Genomic DNA, 19,172 nt, shown 5'->3' with positions numbered 1-19,172 from the left:
CTGGCCCTAAACTTGGAGATTGCTGTTAATCACCATGACTGAGAATGCAATCTTACACATGTTTATTCCTAAGTAATTTCTATTGGGAGAAATACAGCACACTGTTTTGATCCATTAGTGGCAAGCATTTCTGCTTGCCAGGTGGAACAATCCCCCTCTCAGCTCCCCATGTGCTGTTTTGGGGGTTCTCCCAAACCACCAGAGTAGATTTCGGGGGGGGGAGCCCCATTATGTTAGTGGGAGCCATACACTAGCTAATAATAATAATAATAATAATAATAATTTATTTGTACCCCGCCCATCTGGCTGAGTCTCCCCAGCCACTCTGGGCGGCTCCCAATCGAATAGCAAAACAATACAGCAATAGCACAATTACAAAAGTCACAAACAATACATAAACCACATCAAAAAATACACAACCAAATGGAAAACAATTTCCACATAAATCAAAATCTAAAACTAAGAATACAGCCTTGAATACAGCCTTAATAAAATGACATAGGTAAAAAAAAACAGGATTTTTTTTAAAAAAAGCAAAACAAAACGGAGCCCTTTCTGCCCAGCAGCAGAAGCAGTTCTTATAGGCCTCAGGCCCCACCTTGGGCCAGGTGGTGAGTGGCAGGACTGGGGCCTTCAGGCGCTGAGCAGGGGAGTCCTCCTGGCTGGTAGCAGCAGCAGCAGCTAATGTGCCAGGTTCCTTCAATCTAGCCCATTGTATCCAGTGGGATTTACTCCATAGCTGCCAAGTTTTCCCTTTTCTCACGAGGAAGCCTATTCAGCATAAGAGAATTTCCCTTAAAAAAAGGGATAACTTGGCAGCTATGATTTACTCCCTAGTAAGCATCTCTAAGATTGAAGCATTATAGCTTCCAGATGTGTAGTCATGTTAGCATGTAAAAACAACTTGGAGCATCATGGTGACCTGAAGACTAATGAATTGATTATGGACCAGGAATGGGGAACCTGTGTCCCTCGTTGCCAGATCATCATCCCTGCTTTTTGACCATTGTGGCTGGACTGCTGGAGTTTAGTAACATCTGGAGGGCTGCAGGTTCTCAACCCCTGGCGTAGGCCTGTGTGACTAGAGCCCATCCAATGAAATAAGCTCTAAACTCTAGTCCACCACAACGTATCATACCATGGTGAATTTATCAGTCTTTAGGATGTTTTGTTGCTACAGGACATTATGCTGTTTTCAGCCGATTACCCGACCTCCATTAATTTTCCTTGTCCCTTTTCATATCATTTTTGAGTGCTTTGGCAGCAAATCTGTATATAAATGTGGCACATGACGTTGCAGCTATACCCTTATTGATGGAAGGAATCCTACGTGTCTAGAAGTGAGCAGTGCCAAATCTGCCAACATTAATGAAGATCTAAGTCGAAGTCCAGCCATGTGTAAACCAGAGCAGAGTCCTGCAAGTGGGACATGCAACAAAATGTTGTAGTGTGGAATACTCCTGTTCAGTGCTTCAGTCTGTCTGGATTCTCCATTCCCCTTGCTACCCAATTTTCTGCCCCCCCCCAAAAAAAAATCATTGGCCATTGAGCATACAACAGGACTGTTTTCCCCCTTAAGATTTTTTTCTTCCCTCCTAAATATTTTTTTCTATTTTAAATATTCAGCTTTCCACAACTTTGCTGATACCTTCCTCTTGTTCATGGGTGTTGCTGTTTTGGTTCTGTAAGTACCGATATATACCTCAGAATCCTGAAAATAGAAGAGATGGTTAAAATAAGGAGATGTTTTCAGAGTTAACCTCCCAAAGCACAATGAAAACGATCCTTTAGTTTAAGTCATTTAAAAATTCTTATTTTAAATAATAATAATAATAATCTCAGAACACTTTCATGGTAGTAGTACCCTGTTTCTCATATTTTAAGACATACCCATAAAATAAGCCATAGCAGGATTTTTAAGCATTCAAGGAATATAAGCCATACCCCGAAAATAAGACATAGTGATAGGCGCAGCAGCAATGCCGGCCATGGCAGGAGGAGGAGAAAAAAAAATAAGACATCCCTTGAAAATAAGCCATGGTGTGTTTTTTTGAGGAAAAAATAAATATAAGACATGTCTTATAATATGAGAAACACGGTATTTGATTTGGGTGTGTGTGGAAAGAGCCCTTGTTATAAAACTGCCCTTTTTACTCAAGGAATGCTGGGGTAGGGGAATGTCCCTTCACTGTGTTACTCTTGATACCATCTGCTGTTTTAATGAAAGCAATTTAAACAATAGACAGTATCAAGGACTAATGAAACCAAACATAATTAGCACGAAGTAACTTATAGCACAGCTCAGATTAGTTTAGCTATTTACTCGATATGAAAGTAAACTTGATAAAAGGTGACTTTTTTCCCTACGTTTCTCCTCTAGGGGCATCACACGCATTTCTGAATCCTGCTTTTGTCTTCCTGGCAGCCTGAGCTTTATAAGCAGCTTTTAGTGCAAGTTATTACAATTCTTTTTTGCATAAAGCAGGTCATTCAAAGTTCATCTGTAGGTGGGGCAGGCAAGGTGGATTGGGGGACAGTTCTAATAGATCCATTTCAATAATTAAGTCATGCATTTCTTTTTTCCTCAACGAAACCTGTATGTCGGGTTTGGCCAGGTGGGAACTGTTTTCATGGCTGTTATCTTTGTCAAAAGGAATATTATGAAAATAAGGAATTACTGTGCATATTTTAACTCTTGATTAAACGGAGGAATCACAGTTCTCGCCGTGAAATGATTATTTAGGGACTTAAAAAAATATCTAATAGGGTGTCTGATTATTTACCCCTCCATTGTCCCTATAGAATACATTTTTAGAAAGCACATCTTAGGAGTGATTTAACAAAGAGAGTGAATGGAGCTAGTGTAAAAAACCATACAGTACTATCAGCAGCATAGCCTTGCATCCATTATGATGCACAGTTGTATCCCCCGCTCCTTTTTTAGACTTGGTGGTGAAACACCTGATCCCTCCCTACCTCAATGGTTCTGCCAAGAACCTTTTCAATCCAGACATGGAACTAGGCCTTGTTGGGCGGGGGGGGGGGGGGCGGGTAGAATAGCTACACCTACTTAGAAAAATAACTGCATTGTTATTCTCTGGAAATATTTATTTCATTCTAGGACACTAAATATGATTGAAGCAAGCAACTGAGACCAAGAAACTACAATAGGCAATAGGAGCTTCTTAAAAGGATTGTTTTAGTTTGCCAAGACAACTCTCTGTTCGCAGAGGATGGGCCAAACTCTGCCCGCTCTTTCTCCCATTTCCCTTCCATAGGCCCATAGGGATGCACTTTTGCTAGTGTAACTTTAGATGTACTTTGCCTCAGAAGCATTCAGAAATGTATTGAGTTACGCAGATTTCTCTGATAAAGTTGCAGAAAGGGCAATTAAAATGGTAAGAGGATCGTCTTTAGGAAACAGATTTGAACAGATAGGGTGCTTTAGGCTAAACAGAGATGATTCCAAGAAGGCATGATGGAGCTGTATAGAAAGCATGAATGATGTGGATTAGATTCTAAATACAGTAGAGAGAGATGCTGTCCAAAGACTCAAGGCTACACCCTAAATGGAGAGAGGAAAAGCCAGTACAGTACTCCTTCACCTACCACATAACTGACCTACAGATATTGAATGACATTGAGCTAATAAACACCTTCAACAGAAGCCCTGCACGAGGACTCCCCCCCAGGAGTTGGCTCCTGTGCTTGGGGGGGGGGGAATTCTAAACGTGGACCAACTTTTTGTGTTTTTTTTAATCCTGTTGTAATAGTTTGATGTTGGTTTCTTCCATTTCCCTTGTAATGTTATCTCAAGAATACTTCCAACCACAAAACCCGTGGTGTGTTTTTTGCCGAAGATTCCAAAATGGCATTTGAAGATATATGCGTGGATGCAGAATATGTATTGCTAGAGCAACAGCATTGCAGGCAGCAGGCAGTTTGCAACACCTCTGTCCCCATTAAGCTGCTCCTATTGTGAGCGAATAAAAGAGTAAGCAAATCCTGGCATGAGCAAATGGACATTTTAAAAAAAAAGTTGCTTCTGATCCTTCCCCAACGTTTTTGAGATATTTGCCAGGAACATACAGGAAGCGGCTGATAGACAGTTAAACAGTTAATAAAGCTGACTGCATAATTAGCAAACAGTTTGCATCATATGCAAAGTAGGAATGGAATTGGGAAACTGGAATACAACCTTTCCTTCTCGCAAAGGGGCACAAGAGGGTTGGGTTGCTTTCTAACAGGGTTCAGGAACCTGTGACCCCCCAGATGTTGAACTCCAGGTCCCATCAGTCTCAGACAACATGGTCAATGGTCAAGAATAATGGCAGTTGTAGTCCAGCAACATTTGAAAGGCACTAGGTTCCCTTCCCCTGCCTTTATATAGTGTTTTACCAAGGAAATACTGGCCTTTAAAAGAGATCTCTTGATTCTTTTATAACAAAACTATTTTCTTACACACCAGAGGTGAATATCCACCATTCAAAAGATGCATTGAAATGCATTCCTCGAACCACTTTGCACCAGGGCTATAGAATTGCTGAACAAATTCTGCAGTGAGGGGGAAGATAAAGTTTCTTTTAAGAGTTCTTTAACATAATCAGTTTGATAGCAACCCAAAACACCTTTACTACCATTAAATATTTACCAAGACTTGGCTTTTGGGAGAAGGGCAGTTCAGAGCAGCGTGCTTGGCTCCATGCAATGGTATTGATTAGCTATCAGAAGGACATAGTTAATGAATAACTTTAGGCATTACTGAGCACTCAACATTCCTGTCAAGTTTTTTTTTCTCCCCTGAAGATGACCTAAACTAAAGTCAGTTGGAACTGACACAAACCCTGCCGCAGATTGCTCAAGAATACGTATGATATGAACAAAAGGTTCAGACAAATCGGTTGATCAATGCTTAAGCAATCCATTCTAATGGCTGTTGTCATCACTGCTGGACTTTAGAACCAAGCGTGTTTACATTTAATTAGAAAGAACACACAGTTTACATCCCACGGTAGCTATCAATATCGAATTGGAATTGATTTCCGCTCTGTCTCCTGAATCACTATTTCCTTCAAGCTAATTTTTAGAAAGCAGCTTGCAAGCTGAGCCGTATAAATTTTAAAGCAGGGTAAACCTATTTCCTGGGGATGATAATAAAAGTAAACGGCATATAGCACAGCCATTAAGTTGGACTTTCTTTTGAGGTGATTCCAGTGCCCAAGTTGTGTTCCAGCAGTGTGGGATTTGTTGTTATCAGAAAAGTGTCACTTTTTTTTTAAATAATTTTTATTTATTTCAAATGTTAAAAGCCATACAAATTTGCAGAAACACAAAAGATTTTCAAAAACACATACAGGAAATTGGTACATCTCCCTTTTACATATAAAGGAATCCACATTTGAGAGAAAAAGAAGAAAAAAGGAATGTCAAGTGTAAAGGAAATAAAAATACAAGGGAAAGAAAGAGGAGGGAATTGAAACAAAAACAATTATATAGGGAGATTATATAGGAAGAAAAAGGAAAGAAAAATAAATAAATAAATAAATAAATAATAAATAAAAAAGAGCGTTCTTCCAATCATATCCTGTGTAAATTATATACACCCATTTAAATTCACACTTAAGTTCTTATCAACATTTCCTTATCCTTAAAATTTCGACATGGTTCAATTCTGTTCTGCTATCGGGATTTGGTTATTTGGATGAATTTATATAGTCTTCAAAAATCCTCCACTCCTTTTTTACTTTTTGCTTTGTTTGACCTCTAATTCTCCCAGTGGTTTTAGCAAGCTGTGCATACTCCTTCATTAAGATTTGCCAATCTGTTATATTTGGTACGTCTTTAATTTTCCATTTTCTAGCGATAAGGACCCTCGCAGCTACAATACCATACATAAGTAAAATTCTACTTGCATCTTTGATATCCTCTGGTATTATATTCAACAGAAACAGTTCTGGTTTCTTTATGATCTTACACTTCAGCATTTTCTTTAACTCTTCATAGATATTATTCCAAAACTTATTTATTTCTGGGCATCTCCACCACATGTGCATTTGGGTCCCTATCTCCTTCTCGCACCTCCAACATATTGGTGATTTATTTTTATACATCCTTGATATTTTGTCTGGTGTTTGATACCACCTGTACATCATTTTGAGAATATTCTCCCGCAGATTGTAACAGGCGGTAAAATTCAAGTCTTTCTGCCACAGCCTTTCCCATTGTTCCATATAGACATTGTAACCCAGGTCTTGGGCCCATTTAATCATAGATGGTTTAGTTTGCTCCTCCTTGAGCTCCCATTCTAATAACAGGTCGTACATTCGAGCAATAAGCTTTTTGTCATTATCTATTAGTTCCTTCTCAAATTTAGACTTTTCCTTTGCGATTCCCAATTTTTTATCCTCTAAGAACCTCTGATTCACCTGAAAGTATTGCAGCCAAGTCGAAAATTTTTCCTTTATCTCTTCGTATTTTTTTAATCTCAATTCATTTTGCACATTTTCCAATATCTCATGGTAGGTGGTAACTTTTTCTTCCATATTCAATTTCTTAACTGTGACAGCATTTATTGGTGACGCCCACAAGGGAATCTTGGGTTCCAGAATACCCTTGTATTTTGCCCAAATCAAATACAAGGATTTTCTTATTAGATGATTTAAGAATCCCTTGTGGTTTTTGACTTTTTCATGGAGCAGGTAGGAGTGCCAACCAAATCTATTTCCTACTCCCTCTAGGTCCAGGATCTCCGGCTTTTCCAAAGTTATCCACTCTTTGATCCAAACTAGTCCAGCTGCTGCATGGTACAATTCTAGATTGGGAAGGGAAAACCCCCCCCTCTCTTCTGTCTGTTAATAGTTGATATTTAATTCTTGGTCTTTTATTATTCCATATAAACTTTGTTAGGTCTTTTTTCCACTCAGCAAAGCACTTTATTCCTCCCAGAATTGGTATCGCCTGAAACAGGTACATCAATTTCGGGAGAACGTTCATTTTAACGACAGAGATTCTACCCCAGAGGGAAAGGTGTAGTTTGTTCCACTGCTCCATTTCTGTCTTGATTCCCTTCCATACTTTTTATAATTATCTTCATATAGCTTTATACTCCTTGCTGATATCCAAATACCTAAGTATTTAACTTTCTTTTTTAACTCCAGACCTGTCCGCTGTTTCAGTTCTTCCCTTTCTTTACTATCCATATTTTTTGTTAGCAATGTTGTTTTTTTGTAGTTTATTTTCAATCCTGCCACCTTCCCATATTCATTTATAACTTCTATAACTGATGGTATACTTTCCTTAGGATCTTGAGCCGTCACCACTATATCATCCGCAAATGCGCGAACTTTGTATTCTCTCTTCCCCACTGTTATTCCTTTTATTTTATTCTCAGTCCGAATTCTATTTAATAAGACCTCTAGCACCAAGATATATAGCAGGGGGGATAGAGGACATCCTTGTCTGGTCCCTTTTTCTATCAGAAAACTATTAGTCACCCCTCCATTTATTATCAGTCTCGCTTTTTGTTGTTGATATATTGCTCCTATTGCTCTCTGCATCTTTTCTTGTAACCCAATTACACTTAGTTGTTTTTTGAGGAAGCCCCAGGAGACGTTGTCAAACGCCTTTTCCGCGTCTAACATTAACAGAGCTGCTTCTTTATCTATTTTAAATTCCAAATACTCCAGTATGTCAATTATATTCCTGGTGTTATTGAATATCTGCCTCCCTGGGAGGAATCCTGTCTGGTCTGGGTGAATTATGCTTTTTAGTATATTCTTCAGTCTTTGTGCTATTACTCCTGCAAATATCTTGTAATCGTTATTCAATAGGGATATAGGCCTATAATTTGCCATTGATTCTAGATCTTCTTCTCCTTTGGGAAGGAGTGTGATATACGCTTCTTTCCACGATTCGGGGATTCTACCTTTTTCTAAAGTTTGATTCATTATATCTTTTAACGGATTCAGGAGTATGTTTTCCAATTTCTTATAATATTCAACGGGAAGCCCGTCTGGGCCTGGAGATTTCCCTACTTTACTTTTTCTCATTACTTCTTTTATCTCCTGTATTGTGATTGGTCTCTCTATTTCCTTAGCATTTTCCTCTATGTTTATTTTCAACTGATGTTTCTCTAAGTAATTGTTTATTTCCTCCTTCTTTTCCTCATTTTTCTTATATAAGTCCCCATAGTATTTTACAAATCTCTTCATTATCATCTGGGGATTATCTATCACTTTTCCTCCCTCTCTTAGTCTGTTTATCATTTTCTCATTTCTCCTCTTCTTTATCTGCCATGCTAGGTATTTACTAGGTTTATTTGCGAACTCGAACCTATTCTGTCTCCATGCTCTGAGTCTCCATTCCATTTCTTGTTCTATCTTAATTTTATATTCTGTTTTTAGTAAGCCGATTTCTTTCTTTAATTTCCCATTGTTGGGGTGTTTATTCAGTTCTTTCTCCTTTTTCTCTAGTTCTTCCAGTATTTTATTCTTTTCCTTCTCTCATTTATTTTTCAATATTGCATTTTGCTTAATAAAATATCCCCTAATCACCGCTTTACTAGTGTCCCATATGATCTTATTATCTGTTTCTTCTTTGTTGTTTAGCTCAAAAAATTCTCTCAGTGTTTCTTTTGCTCCTTCTACAACTTGTTCATCATATAACAATGTTTCATTTAGTCTCCATCTTCTCATTCCTATCTTCCATTCTGCTCTTAAATGTAGGAGAATGGAGTTATGATCTGAAAGTGTTCTCGGTTGTATTTTAACTTCCTGTATTCTACCTAACATTTCTGTTGACATCCAAATGGCATCGATTCTACTTGCCATATTTTTAGAGTCTGAGAAATACGTATATTCTTCTTCTATTTCATTCTTAAATCTCCAGGCGTCTTTCATATCTATATTTTTTACTAAATTAAAGAAAGTTTGAGGCAACTTCCCTTTTAATTTTTCTCTCCCCTTCCCAGTTCTATCTTTATTTGGATCACATACTCCGTTCAAATCTCCTAGTAGGATTGTTTTCCCATCAACATATTCCATCATTATAGTTTCAACTTTTAAAGAACTCTGATTTTTTGTTGTTTGGTGCGTATATCCCCATTATATATATTATTTCTCCCAAATATTTTATCTTTATCATTACCATCCTACCTTCTTTGTCGGTGTATAGTAGTTCCGGCTCCAGACCTGCTTTTGCGTACATCGCCACACCTCTCTTTTTTTTTTCATCGGCTGCTATAAATTCTACTCCTAGTTTTGGATCTATCAATAATCGTTCATGATCTTTTTTAATATGGGTTTCTTGCAAACAGATGACGTCTAATTTTTGTTTTAATAATACATGTCTTATTCTATTTCTTTTCTTTTTTTCATTTAGACCATTCACATTCCATGTGGTTATTTTAAGAGTCATTTTATTTATTTATTTAATTATTTCAGAACACGATACCTTCAACAAAAATATGTATTTGTGTAAAAAGAAAACAAAAAAAAGGGGGAATGTATAAGAGGGGGTAGAGGGACGGAGGGGGTTTCCCTTCCTTTCTTCCCTCTCCCTCCCCCCCAAAAGTATGTTCATTCATTCTTTAGGGGTGAGGAAGGCTCTTAGCTTTCCTGATCACTGTCATTGTTGGAGTCCTCTTGTGAATCCTCTGGGTTAGCTTCCTTCTCTATTTGATTCTTGTCTCCTCCTAATTGTGATCTATACCTCCTATAGAAGATGTCTGCAGCCTCAGGTGTTTCGAACCTTCTCTTCCTCCCCTTATAAGTAAAGGTGAGCCCCTGTGGATATTCCCATTTAAAATGTATAGAGTTTGCTTTTAACACTTTTGTCAGAAACTGGTATTTGTCTCTTTTTTTCAACAGGCGTGGTGGCACCTCTTTCAACACAACTATGTTTTCCCCTTCAATCTTTAACCTGTCTCCCCTTCTCTTTTGAAGCATCTTATTTCTCAGCCTGTTTGTATAAAACGTAATCAAACAGTCTCCGGGCCAGTTATTCTCTTTGGCTTTTTTTGAATTAACTCTATATAGCGACTCTATTTCCTCCATTACCCTCTCTTCTTCTACCTGCAGCCATCTCGCTATTCCTTCCGTTATTGTAAACAGTAAATTCTCATCCGGTTTTTCTGGGACCCCCCTCAATCTGAGTGTCTTCTCCTTGGCCTGCATCTGTAGCATAGCCATCACATCCCAGGTAGCCTCTTGCCTTATCTTGTACTCATCTCTCTCTTTCATAACCTTTTCACATTCCTTTTTACACTCTCTAACTTCCTTAAATGCCTTTTTAACCAATTCCTCCATCTGCTGTAGCTTCTCTTTATTTTCCTGTACTATCTTTGCTGATTCTTTACTTTCCTCATCTATCTCCTTAATCTGCGTTTTTAACTCCATTATTGACTTTGAGTTTTCTTCTACTTTCCCATTCATGTTGTCTAATTTTTCATCCAACCCCTTCATTTTATCATTTACCTCTGTTTTCAACTCTCCAAAGTCCTTTCTCAAACCCATAATATCCCCCTTTAGACTTAGAATCAGTTCCTTCAATTCCATCTCTCCTTCTGCTACAGAGTTCCTTCTTGCTTGCTGGCCAAATAAGGTACCCTGATTCAGCTTCTTTCCTGTCATTTCCCGTACTTTCCCTTGTAGCTCCAACCTTGGCCACTGGTGTCGCTGTTCCCTTTCTTTTTCTGGCTTCGCGTCTCTCCCTCTCTCAGCTCTTACTCTGGATGGTTTGCTTGTAACCTCCGGCGTCGCTGTTCTCTCTTGGCCCCTCTTTCAGTTCGTTAGTCCTCTCTTTGTCTTTTTCAACCAGTTGTTTCCTCTTCACTCAATTGTCCCCGCCCTATTCCACCTCACGCCGCTCCATCTTGTTTCAGGTATCGTTCCTGTCCTTTAGGATTTGGGTTTAAAACTCCATTTTCACTGGTCTCTGCCTTAAGGTATGCAAAATTTCCTTTCCAAACTCCCACCGCGCTTTCTTTATCGGTTTCTTTCAAAGGGTTTTATGCGAGTCACTCCTCTTACTCTTTCCCCCTCCTCCTCCACTCCAACCGCGCTGTGGATATCTCTTTCGCAGGGTCTCTTTCAATAGTCCTTCTTAATATTGAACCTTTTAGCACTAAGTGTTTATTTCATTTACACAGGATACGACTTTCTTGTCTTTCCCACGTTCTCCCGATTATGGTTAAGTCTCTTTAATTTTTCCGGTACCCCGTCGCCTTCTCTTTGTTAATTTTTTACTCGGGTACTCCCTCTGCTAGTTTTTTAATCAGATTTCTTTATATAGTCCCAGTTTTTACCTAATGTCCTTATTTAAGAGTACCGGATTATTTTTCTGGGGTTGGATATTTTTAAAAAAGTTTTACCGCTCTCACGCCGTTCCAGGCTCTGGGGCTTCTTGCTGGGAGATGTTTTCTTCCGCTTGCGTCTAGGTCTCTCTGCTCTCTTGCCTTCGACTAGAGAATGCTGAGAGTCCTGTCCAACGCCGCCGGAAAATTTCAGTGGTGGGTCACCCCCACAACCTTTCTTGGGGTTGCGCAGCCCTCGCTACCCCCAAATAGCCTCTCCAGCAATCGCTCACAACGCGGAGCTCGCGCGGAGCGCTGCCGTCTCGGTGGCGGTCAAACCCGGAAGTCCAGAAAAGTGTCACTTTTAACTGAATGACCACTTTGCATAATTCTTCACTTCCCTGAAAATGTGGAGTTACTCCTTCAAGTGTCTTTAAAAAAAAACCCCACAAAAGATATATTAAGGTGACATCATGCTGTCAGAATGTTTTGAAGCAGATTGCTTTTTTGCTGGGGGTTTTGGCATTCTGCATGAAATTAGGATCGTTACTTTGTCTTCAATTCTACTCTTCATGGCAAATTGGCCTTTTGAATTTGTCATGCGGCAAAATTTTGTGCATGTTTACTTATATTTATGTCTGATTGTGTCAGGGGGATTTATTCCCCATGAAGAATGGCTACAGTACAGCAGTAGAGTGCATTTAGGAGGACGTGGGTGGTGCTGAGGTCTAAACCACTGAGCCTCTTGGGCTTGCCGATCGGAAGGTCGGCGGTTCGAATCCCCGTGACAGGGTGAGCTCTCATTGCTCTAATCCCTGCTTCTGCCTACCTAGTAGTTTGAAAGCATGTCAAAGTGCAAGTAGATAAATAGGTACCGCTCCAGCGGGAAGGTAAACGGCATTTCCGTGCGCTCTGGTTTCCGTAACGGTGTCCCGTTGCACCAGAAGCAGTTTAGTCATGCTGGCCACATGACCCTGGAAAGCTGTCTGTGGGCAAACGCCAACTCCCTCAGCCTGAAAACGAGATGAGTATCGCAACCCCATAGTCGCCTTTGACTGGACTTAACCATCCAGGGGTCCTTTACCTAGAGCGCACACTTTGCCTTTGGATTATCCCAATATCATTTCCTGGCATCTCTAGGTAGGACTAGGAAAGACTTCTATGCCTGTCGCAAGTCAGGGTAGATAGAGATGAGCATCCTGTAACCTGGGTGGTTCAGGTGGCCCCTGACTTCATTTGATGCGGCCCTCCCTTGCCTCCTGAAGCTGCTTCAGCCTTCAAACCCCCTAAGAATTCTCTCCCTCCTCTTCTTAATTTTCTTTTTATCTGGATTTTGTTGTATCTCACTAAGTCATATTTAAAGTAGATCCACTGAAATCAAGGAACATTATTTTGTTTGTTTATTACGTTTATAGTCCACCTTTTTCTCCAAGGAGCCCAAGGTGGTGAACACGGTTCTTCCCCTTATTTAATCCCCCCAACCCTGTGAGGTAGGTTCAGCTGAGAGGCAGTGGTTGATGCAGGAATATCCAGTGAGCTTTTTGGCCGAGTGAGGATTTGAACCCTGTTGCTCCTGGTCCAACACTCTAACCACTGCACCACACTGACTCTTCTTGTTTTGTTTGGGCTTTTTGTGACTAACTGAAGTCCATTGATTTGAATGGGTACAGAAGAGGCAAACTCAAACATGATCTTTTCATGTTTCTTCATGTACAGTAAACATAAGCCAGAGGCCTTCGAGCTCTCTGATGTTCTGCAAGCTTCATCTAATCCAACCTCCTGCAAATCAGGAATCACCGCTAAAGCATCCATGACAGCTGGCCATCCAAAATCTGCTTCAAATCCTCCAAGGAAGGAGAGCCCTTCACCTCCCAAGGGAGTCCATTCCACTGTCAAACAGCTCTTATTGTCAGAAAGTTCTTCCTGGTGTTTAGTCAGAATCTCCTTTCTTGTAACTTGAATCCTTTGGTTCAGTCCAATCCTATGCATCTTTATTTGGACATAAATTAATTGACATGTTTTAACTCTTTTTTAATTTTTAATTATTGTAACCTGCCGTGGGACCTGCAGGTCAAGGGCAGAAAATAAATTTAAGATAAAGAACTGAATTCTAGGCTTCTCTTTATGAAGATAGTGATGTCTTCAGCTTACAGCTTTACATTTTCCTTTGAAATGCTTGAATATTTAATTTTTCCCCCGTCTCTCTTTTTTGGGGTGTGTGTGTGTGAAATGCAAGTCAATATATTTTATCTGCTACTCTTCCAGTGGTTTTTATTTATTTATTTTAGACTCTCTGCTCTGTGGATTTTTCGTATTTCTTTATACATTATTTATAGTTTCAGAATGTCCTTATTTAATTGAATAGGTACCTCGCACCATTTTCAAACAACCTCAGGTGGTAGGTGTAATGACATACCGATACTCTGACCTTTAACTTTTAGATTCCTATTAAATCAGCCATATTTTACTTATGCATGCGCAGAGGGTTTTAATTTCTATATGATCTGGCAATGCGGTCGTGTTTTCTGCAGAAAGGAAAGGGGAGTGCCAACGCTCTTGACACAGAGTTCTGTTTGTTATTCAGTGCTTACTTTTCAAATCTCAAAATAGGAAAACACAATTTATGCCTCATTTCTTATTTCCATGATGGTTCAAATGTGTGACATCCAATCTATCCAACCCGTTGTTTGCAAGAAAACAAATATGCACACGGTGGGCAGAATGCTTCCCTGCAAAAGCAATACAGGGCAAGGATTTTTAAAAAGCGGCTCAGATTACATATTTATTTTAAACAAAAATAATTTATGTAAGATATCCACTCATTCATTGATTATTGGTGGTAACCTTGGGTAAGTCACTGTTTCTCAGCCTAGTCTACCTCACTGGGTTGCTAATGTGGGAAAACATAGGTTAACTGCAAAAATGCCACACTGTGGAATTGGTGGTAGTAATAATGAGGCAAAACTGGGATAAATAGTGCATACCAAGCATGTTTCATCACTTTCCAACAGTGTGCGCCTATGCTTGTTTACTGAGAAGCAAGTTCAATATAGTTCAGTGGGACTTAGAATTGCAGCCTTGGTAAGGTAAAGGTAAAGGGACCCCTGACCATTAGGTCCAGTCATGACCGACTCTGGGGTTGCGCGCTCATCTCGCATTATTGGCCGAGGGAGCCGGCGTATAGCTTCCAGGTCATGTGGCCAGCATGACAAAGCCGCTTCTGGAACCAGAGCAGCACATGGAAACGCCGTTTACCTTCCCGCTGTAGCGGTTCCTATTTATCTACTTGCACTTTTACGTGCTTTCGAACTGCTAGGTTGGCAGGAGCTGGGACCAAGCAACGGAAGCTCACCCCGTCACAGGGATTCGAACCGCCGACCTTCTGATCAGCAAGCCCTAGGCTCAGTGGTTTAACCACAGTGCCACCTTGGTAGCACATTTTAATTGCTCTTAACAGCCACTAACTGCCACCCATGGGGGTCTTCAAAGGCACTAACCAATCAGATGATCTGATTCTAAAAGACCTGGATTTTGCCCCACCCAAAGCCAGCCTTAGATGTGGGCAAGCAGAGTGCTCCCCCTGGGCACCAAGCTGAAAGCTGTGCCAAGCTGAGCTTGGCAGCTCAGTGTTGATAAGTGCACTGATTGTAGTGAGCTCAGTATCTTTAACTTCTTCCCCCGCCTGCCCACCAAGTTCTGCAGTGCAGGTGGGGAACCTATGATGCTCCAGAAGTTGTTGCACTCATTAAGTCTCAAGTCCTAGCTGGCTTTGGATGATCCCTAGCAGTGGCAACAGAGGAGGTATGAGCCGTACTGGTGCTTCTCAGACACTTATGCAGAAATAAAGATATATATAGGGTTGTGTCCAACCGAGTTGTAACGTTAGCCCAAGGGCTTCCACTTCTGTCGTGGAACTTCCCCCCTCTCTCCACCCCCCACATATCCCCAAATTGGAGGGTCGTGTGGAGAGAGGAGCAGGGTAGGTTCCATCACACAAGCGGAAGTATTTGTGCTAATGGGATTGTCTCGATGGATCCGTTCCCCAAGCTGTTAATGTATCTTGACATGGGGGATATGCAAGATCCCAAAACGAAAAGGAAAGGAAAGTGCAAATTATTCACACTTCCTCTGTTTCAGCTTCTGGCTGTAACAAAATGTTATGCTGCTGGTCAATAGTGCGTTAGTATATTTGTGCAATTAATCCTGGGTTTTTTATTTGTTTCATGAGAATAAGCCATAGCACTTCCCTCTACTTCATAGTACTGCCGAGAGGCAAGTGGTCTGTATACAGTGGTGCCTCGCTAGACGAATTTAATTCATTCCATGGGTCTTTTCTTATAGCGAAAAATTCGTCTAGCGAATCCCATAGGAATGCATTGAATTTTTTTGAAATTTTTTTTGCCCATAGGAACGCATTAATTGAATTAAAAATCCTTTCGTTAAGCGGAAATTTCGTTAAGCAGGGCATTCGTTAAGCGAGGCACCACCGATGCGTGCATCATTATGAAAACGTTGATTTAGTTTTGTGTTTATTTTTAATGTATTGTGGAACCATTAGCACGAATGCTTCAGATCTTCTTGGCTTGCTATTTGAATTCTACGTTGAAATATTTTGGCCATGGCATATTTGTACCATCTTTTTGAAGTCCTCTTTTTGAATGCCAAACCTGTGCTGACCAACCTGAAAAGACCTACCTTTTTGTTTTTGCAGTTTACACCAGTCTTTGTCTCAAGAAGTGAACCTGAAGGATCAGTTCAACGCCACTCTCATAACTTATGAGAAAGCTCTGAAAAACAGAGAGGATGTTGTGTCGATGCTGCTGCTTCAAAATGAGGAGCTGACGGCCCATCTTCAGCAAGCGGCAGAAGAGAGAGCAAATGCGGAATTGAAGTTTCAGCAAGCTTTAGAGGCTTCACAGGAGGCCAGTGAGAAACTTCAAAAGTAAGTACATTGTCTTTCTTTTTGGAAAATGGTGTTTGTCAACTAAATGGGCCCCTCTTCCTGTGACACAAAGAGACTGAAGTTAGAAGACAGACAGAAATCCCTATTAAAGTTAGTGGGCCAATTCTTATCTGAATATTTATTCAGACTTAATAGCAGAGCTGTTTATTGTTATCTCCAGCAACAAAACCATAGGGTTTTTATTTGTCGGCTTAACACTTGTAATGTGGAGAGAGGACCCTTATCAGCTAATAAGGCTAATAAGGCTACAGTAACATCTGCAAAAGAGATAGGATTCTTGTGTATTTATTTATCTTCTATAACAGAGGTGGGGAACTTGTGACTATCCAGGTCAGGCATCCCCAAACTTTGGCCCTCCAGATGTTTTGGACTACAATTCCCATCTTCCCCGACCACTGGTCCTGTTAGCTAGGGATCATGGGAGTTGTAGGCCAAAACATCTGAAGGGCCGCAGTTTGGGGATGCCTGATCCAGATGTTGTTGGACTCCAGTTCCCATCAGCCCCAGTCAATATGGCCAGTGATCAGGGGTGATGGAATTATAGTCCAACAGCAACTAGAGGGCCACAGGATCATGCTTGCTCCACCTGTTACAGACTCATGTCTATATGCACATGTCAGTTGGATCCAGACTGGATAGACAGAAAGTGTCCTTCCGTTTTTGCAGACATCTTTTTCTTCACAAAAGGCATCCTACCAGTAGAGAAGATGGGGGGGGAGGTGACTTTTACCAGTTCCTCCCAACCCATGCAGCTCTCAGCACCATTTCCCAGTGTTGTAGGATTGCCCAGCCCTCCAGAACAGTGTCAGGGGTTGCATGGGGAGTCACAATCTGCCCCCTCCCTATAAAAAAAATACCACACACAAACACACAAGGAACATCCCATGAGCAGAACTGCATTCAAGCGATGTTTCTGCTTAGAGGAGCAAAGTCTGGATCCAGCCCTGTAACATTTGAAGCAACTTTGTGTATGCTGCTGAAATGCCTGGAACATTTCAGTTTCCCATTTAGGTAGTTCATATATTTGACTGTAACATGCTGGCCCTATTCAGTTATTCTTCTCTTCATACAATGAGAGGGAGAATAGAAATGCACTTTGCTGTTTGCCATGTCCCCATTGCTTGGCTCCGCCACCCTTCATGCATACCTCTTTGCATTGCTTTTTCTGCTGGTCGCACAGCGTTCCCTTCTCAATCTTACACAGTACCAGTTTAGAGAGAATGGCACATTTCTCATGTCCTGCACACGTCTAGAGGCAGGCCAGGTGAAGCATGATGATTAATGGTGGAAAAGGCTCATGCTTTCCAGCAGCTTCCAGGCACAGCATATCTCATGTTGTTCTGCCATGTAGTTGCCAGCTTCCATGGGCCCAGAAGAAATGAAAATCAGTGAATGCACCTTTTTTTCTCTTCATGGAAGGTTAAAGTTGAGTAGATCTGGCTGTTTGTTAATACTTCTTTAAGCTCAGATGTGTGCTTTCCCTCTGAAAAAAGTTCATGCCCAAATCAGTTTACCGGAATATCCAAATTTTAAAAGGCCAGGTTTTTCTTGGCTACTTTGCAGTACAGATCAAATCAATCACAGTCCTTGAGCACATGTTCAGCATATTTCTTTTCTGTTACGTATCATGGGGAAAGTTTGCAAAAGAAAGGGGGAAAGGACATCAATGTTTTCAATTTTGCTAGGGCTGCCATATTTCAAAAAGTAAAAACCAGGACACCCCAAAAGTTGTTGAGCTTTTCCCAAAAAAAGCAAAAAAGCCTATAAAATTTTGATTGATTTGCCTAAGATCCAGGACAAACCACTGCCTGCCTAAAATCCCCCCTGGACGTCATTTCCACCTTTGAAATCCCGAGAAAAATTGTACATATGGCAGCCCTAATTTTGATCTGTCTGAAAAATGCCTGACATTGTGCGAAACTCAATAGTTGGCAGTAGTTTTCTTGCCAAAGATTTAGGCATAATGCACCAGTTTAAAATGAGCTCTACTACCTATTGGCTTCCAGGCCCAATTTAAAGTGCTGGACTGGTACATGCCTTTAGAGCCCTAAATGACTTGGCACCCAGATAACTGAAGAACTACGTCTTCCCTTATCAACCTGCTTGTGCATTAACCTGCTGTGACCCTTTTTCAGGAGCCATTTGTCAGGTGTCATGACAAGGGGCTTTCTCTGCAACCCTCTGCCGACTCTGGGGTGACCCTCCCTACAGAGAGACCCACCTGGCAGTCGCATTATGATCCTTTTGTTGCCAAGCTGAAATAGTTTTATCCACCCAGTCATTTTTAATTTGTGCCTGTTTTCATTTGCTGTAGCTCTGTGACGTAGAGCATCTGTTTGGGGTGCAAAAGGGTCCCAGGTTCAATCCTTGGCATCTCCAGGTAGGGCTGGGAGAGTCTTGGTCCTGAAATCCTGGACAGCCACTGACAATCAGTGTAAACAAAACTGATCTTATGCTGCTGTGTAATTATTATGTGTTTTGTCTGTTTTACTGCATCTAAGTTGTGATAAATGGTTGTGTTTCTAAACAGAATAAAGGGTGGCATGAATATTTTTTTAAATAACCAATGAACCCTTGCACTCCCAGTTTTCTACTGGGCATATCTGTTGCGTGCCGTCTTCCCCAGCACCTTCCAGAGGGGAAAGGAGCTCTCCCTAAGTATATGCATTGCTGTGCTGTGATCCTCATTGTGCAGCCACCAAGAATTCCTGCTCCCCCCCCCCCCAAGGAATCCTGGCAACCGGCAAGGCCCCTGCAGTCATGTTTTGTGAGAGTCACTGTACCAAGAAACCATTCTGCTCCTGAGGTCTAGAACTCCTCTTGGAAACCCATTGTTTGATTCCCTGCCAATGAAAGAGCAACATCTACTCCCCAGATCTTTGTTTCAAACAGCAGTTTGTTAGGAAGGAAATACACAAT

The 19,172-nt window shown here is 40.8% G+C and overlaps 2 protein-coding genes across 2 annotated transcripts in view; one reads left to right on the top strand and one right to left on the bottom strand.

The window, feature by feature from the left end:
* Positions 1 to 19,172, bottom strand: part of SEC23A (SEC23 homolog A, COPII coat complex component) — a 563,646-nt gene that overhangs the window by 20,028 nt on the left and 524,446 nt on the right. The gene's annotated exons all lie outside the window — the stretch shown is intronic.
* The window catches only part of MIPOL1 (mirror-image polydactyly 1), a 165,563-nt gene that overhangs the window by 115,018 nt on the left and 31,373 nt on the right, over positions 1 to 19,172 (top strand). Inside the window, exon 11 of the mRNA XM_035109093.2 lies at positions 16,002 to 16,232. Coding sequence (XP_034964984.1) covers positions 16,002 to 16,232 — 231 coding nt within the window. The remainder of the gene's footprint in view (positions 1 to 16,001; positions 16,233 to 19,172) is intronic.

The sequence above is a fragment of the Zootoca vivipara genome, chromosome 1, assembly GCF_963506605.1.
Source record: "Zootoca vivipara chromosome 1, rZooViv1.1, whole genome shotgun sequence".
Classification (NCBI taxonomy): domain Eukaryota; kingdom Metazoa; phylum Chordata; class Lepidosauria; order Squamata; family Lacertidae; genus Zootoca; species Zootoca vivipara.
This window is presented reverse-complemented; position numbering and strand designations above follow the sequence as displayed.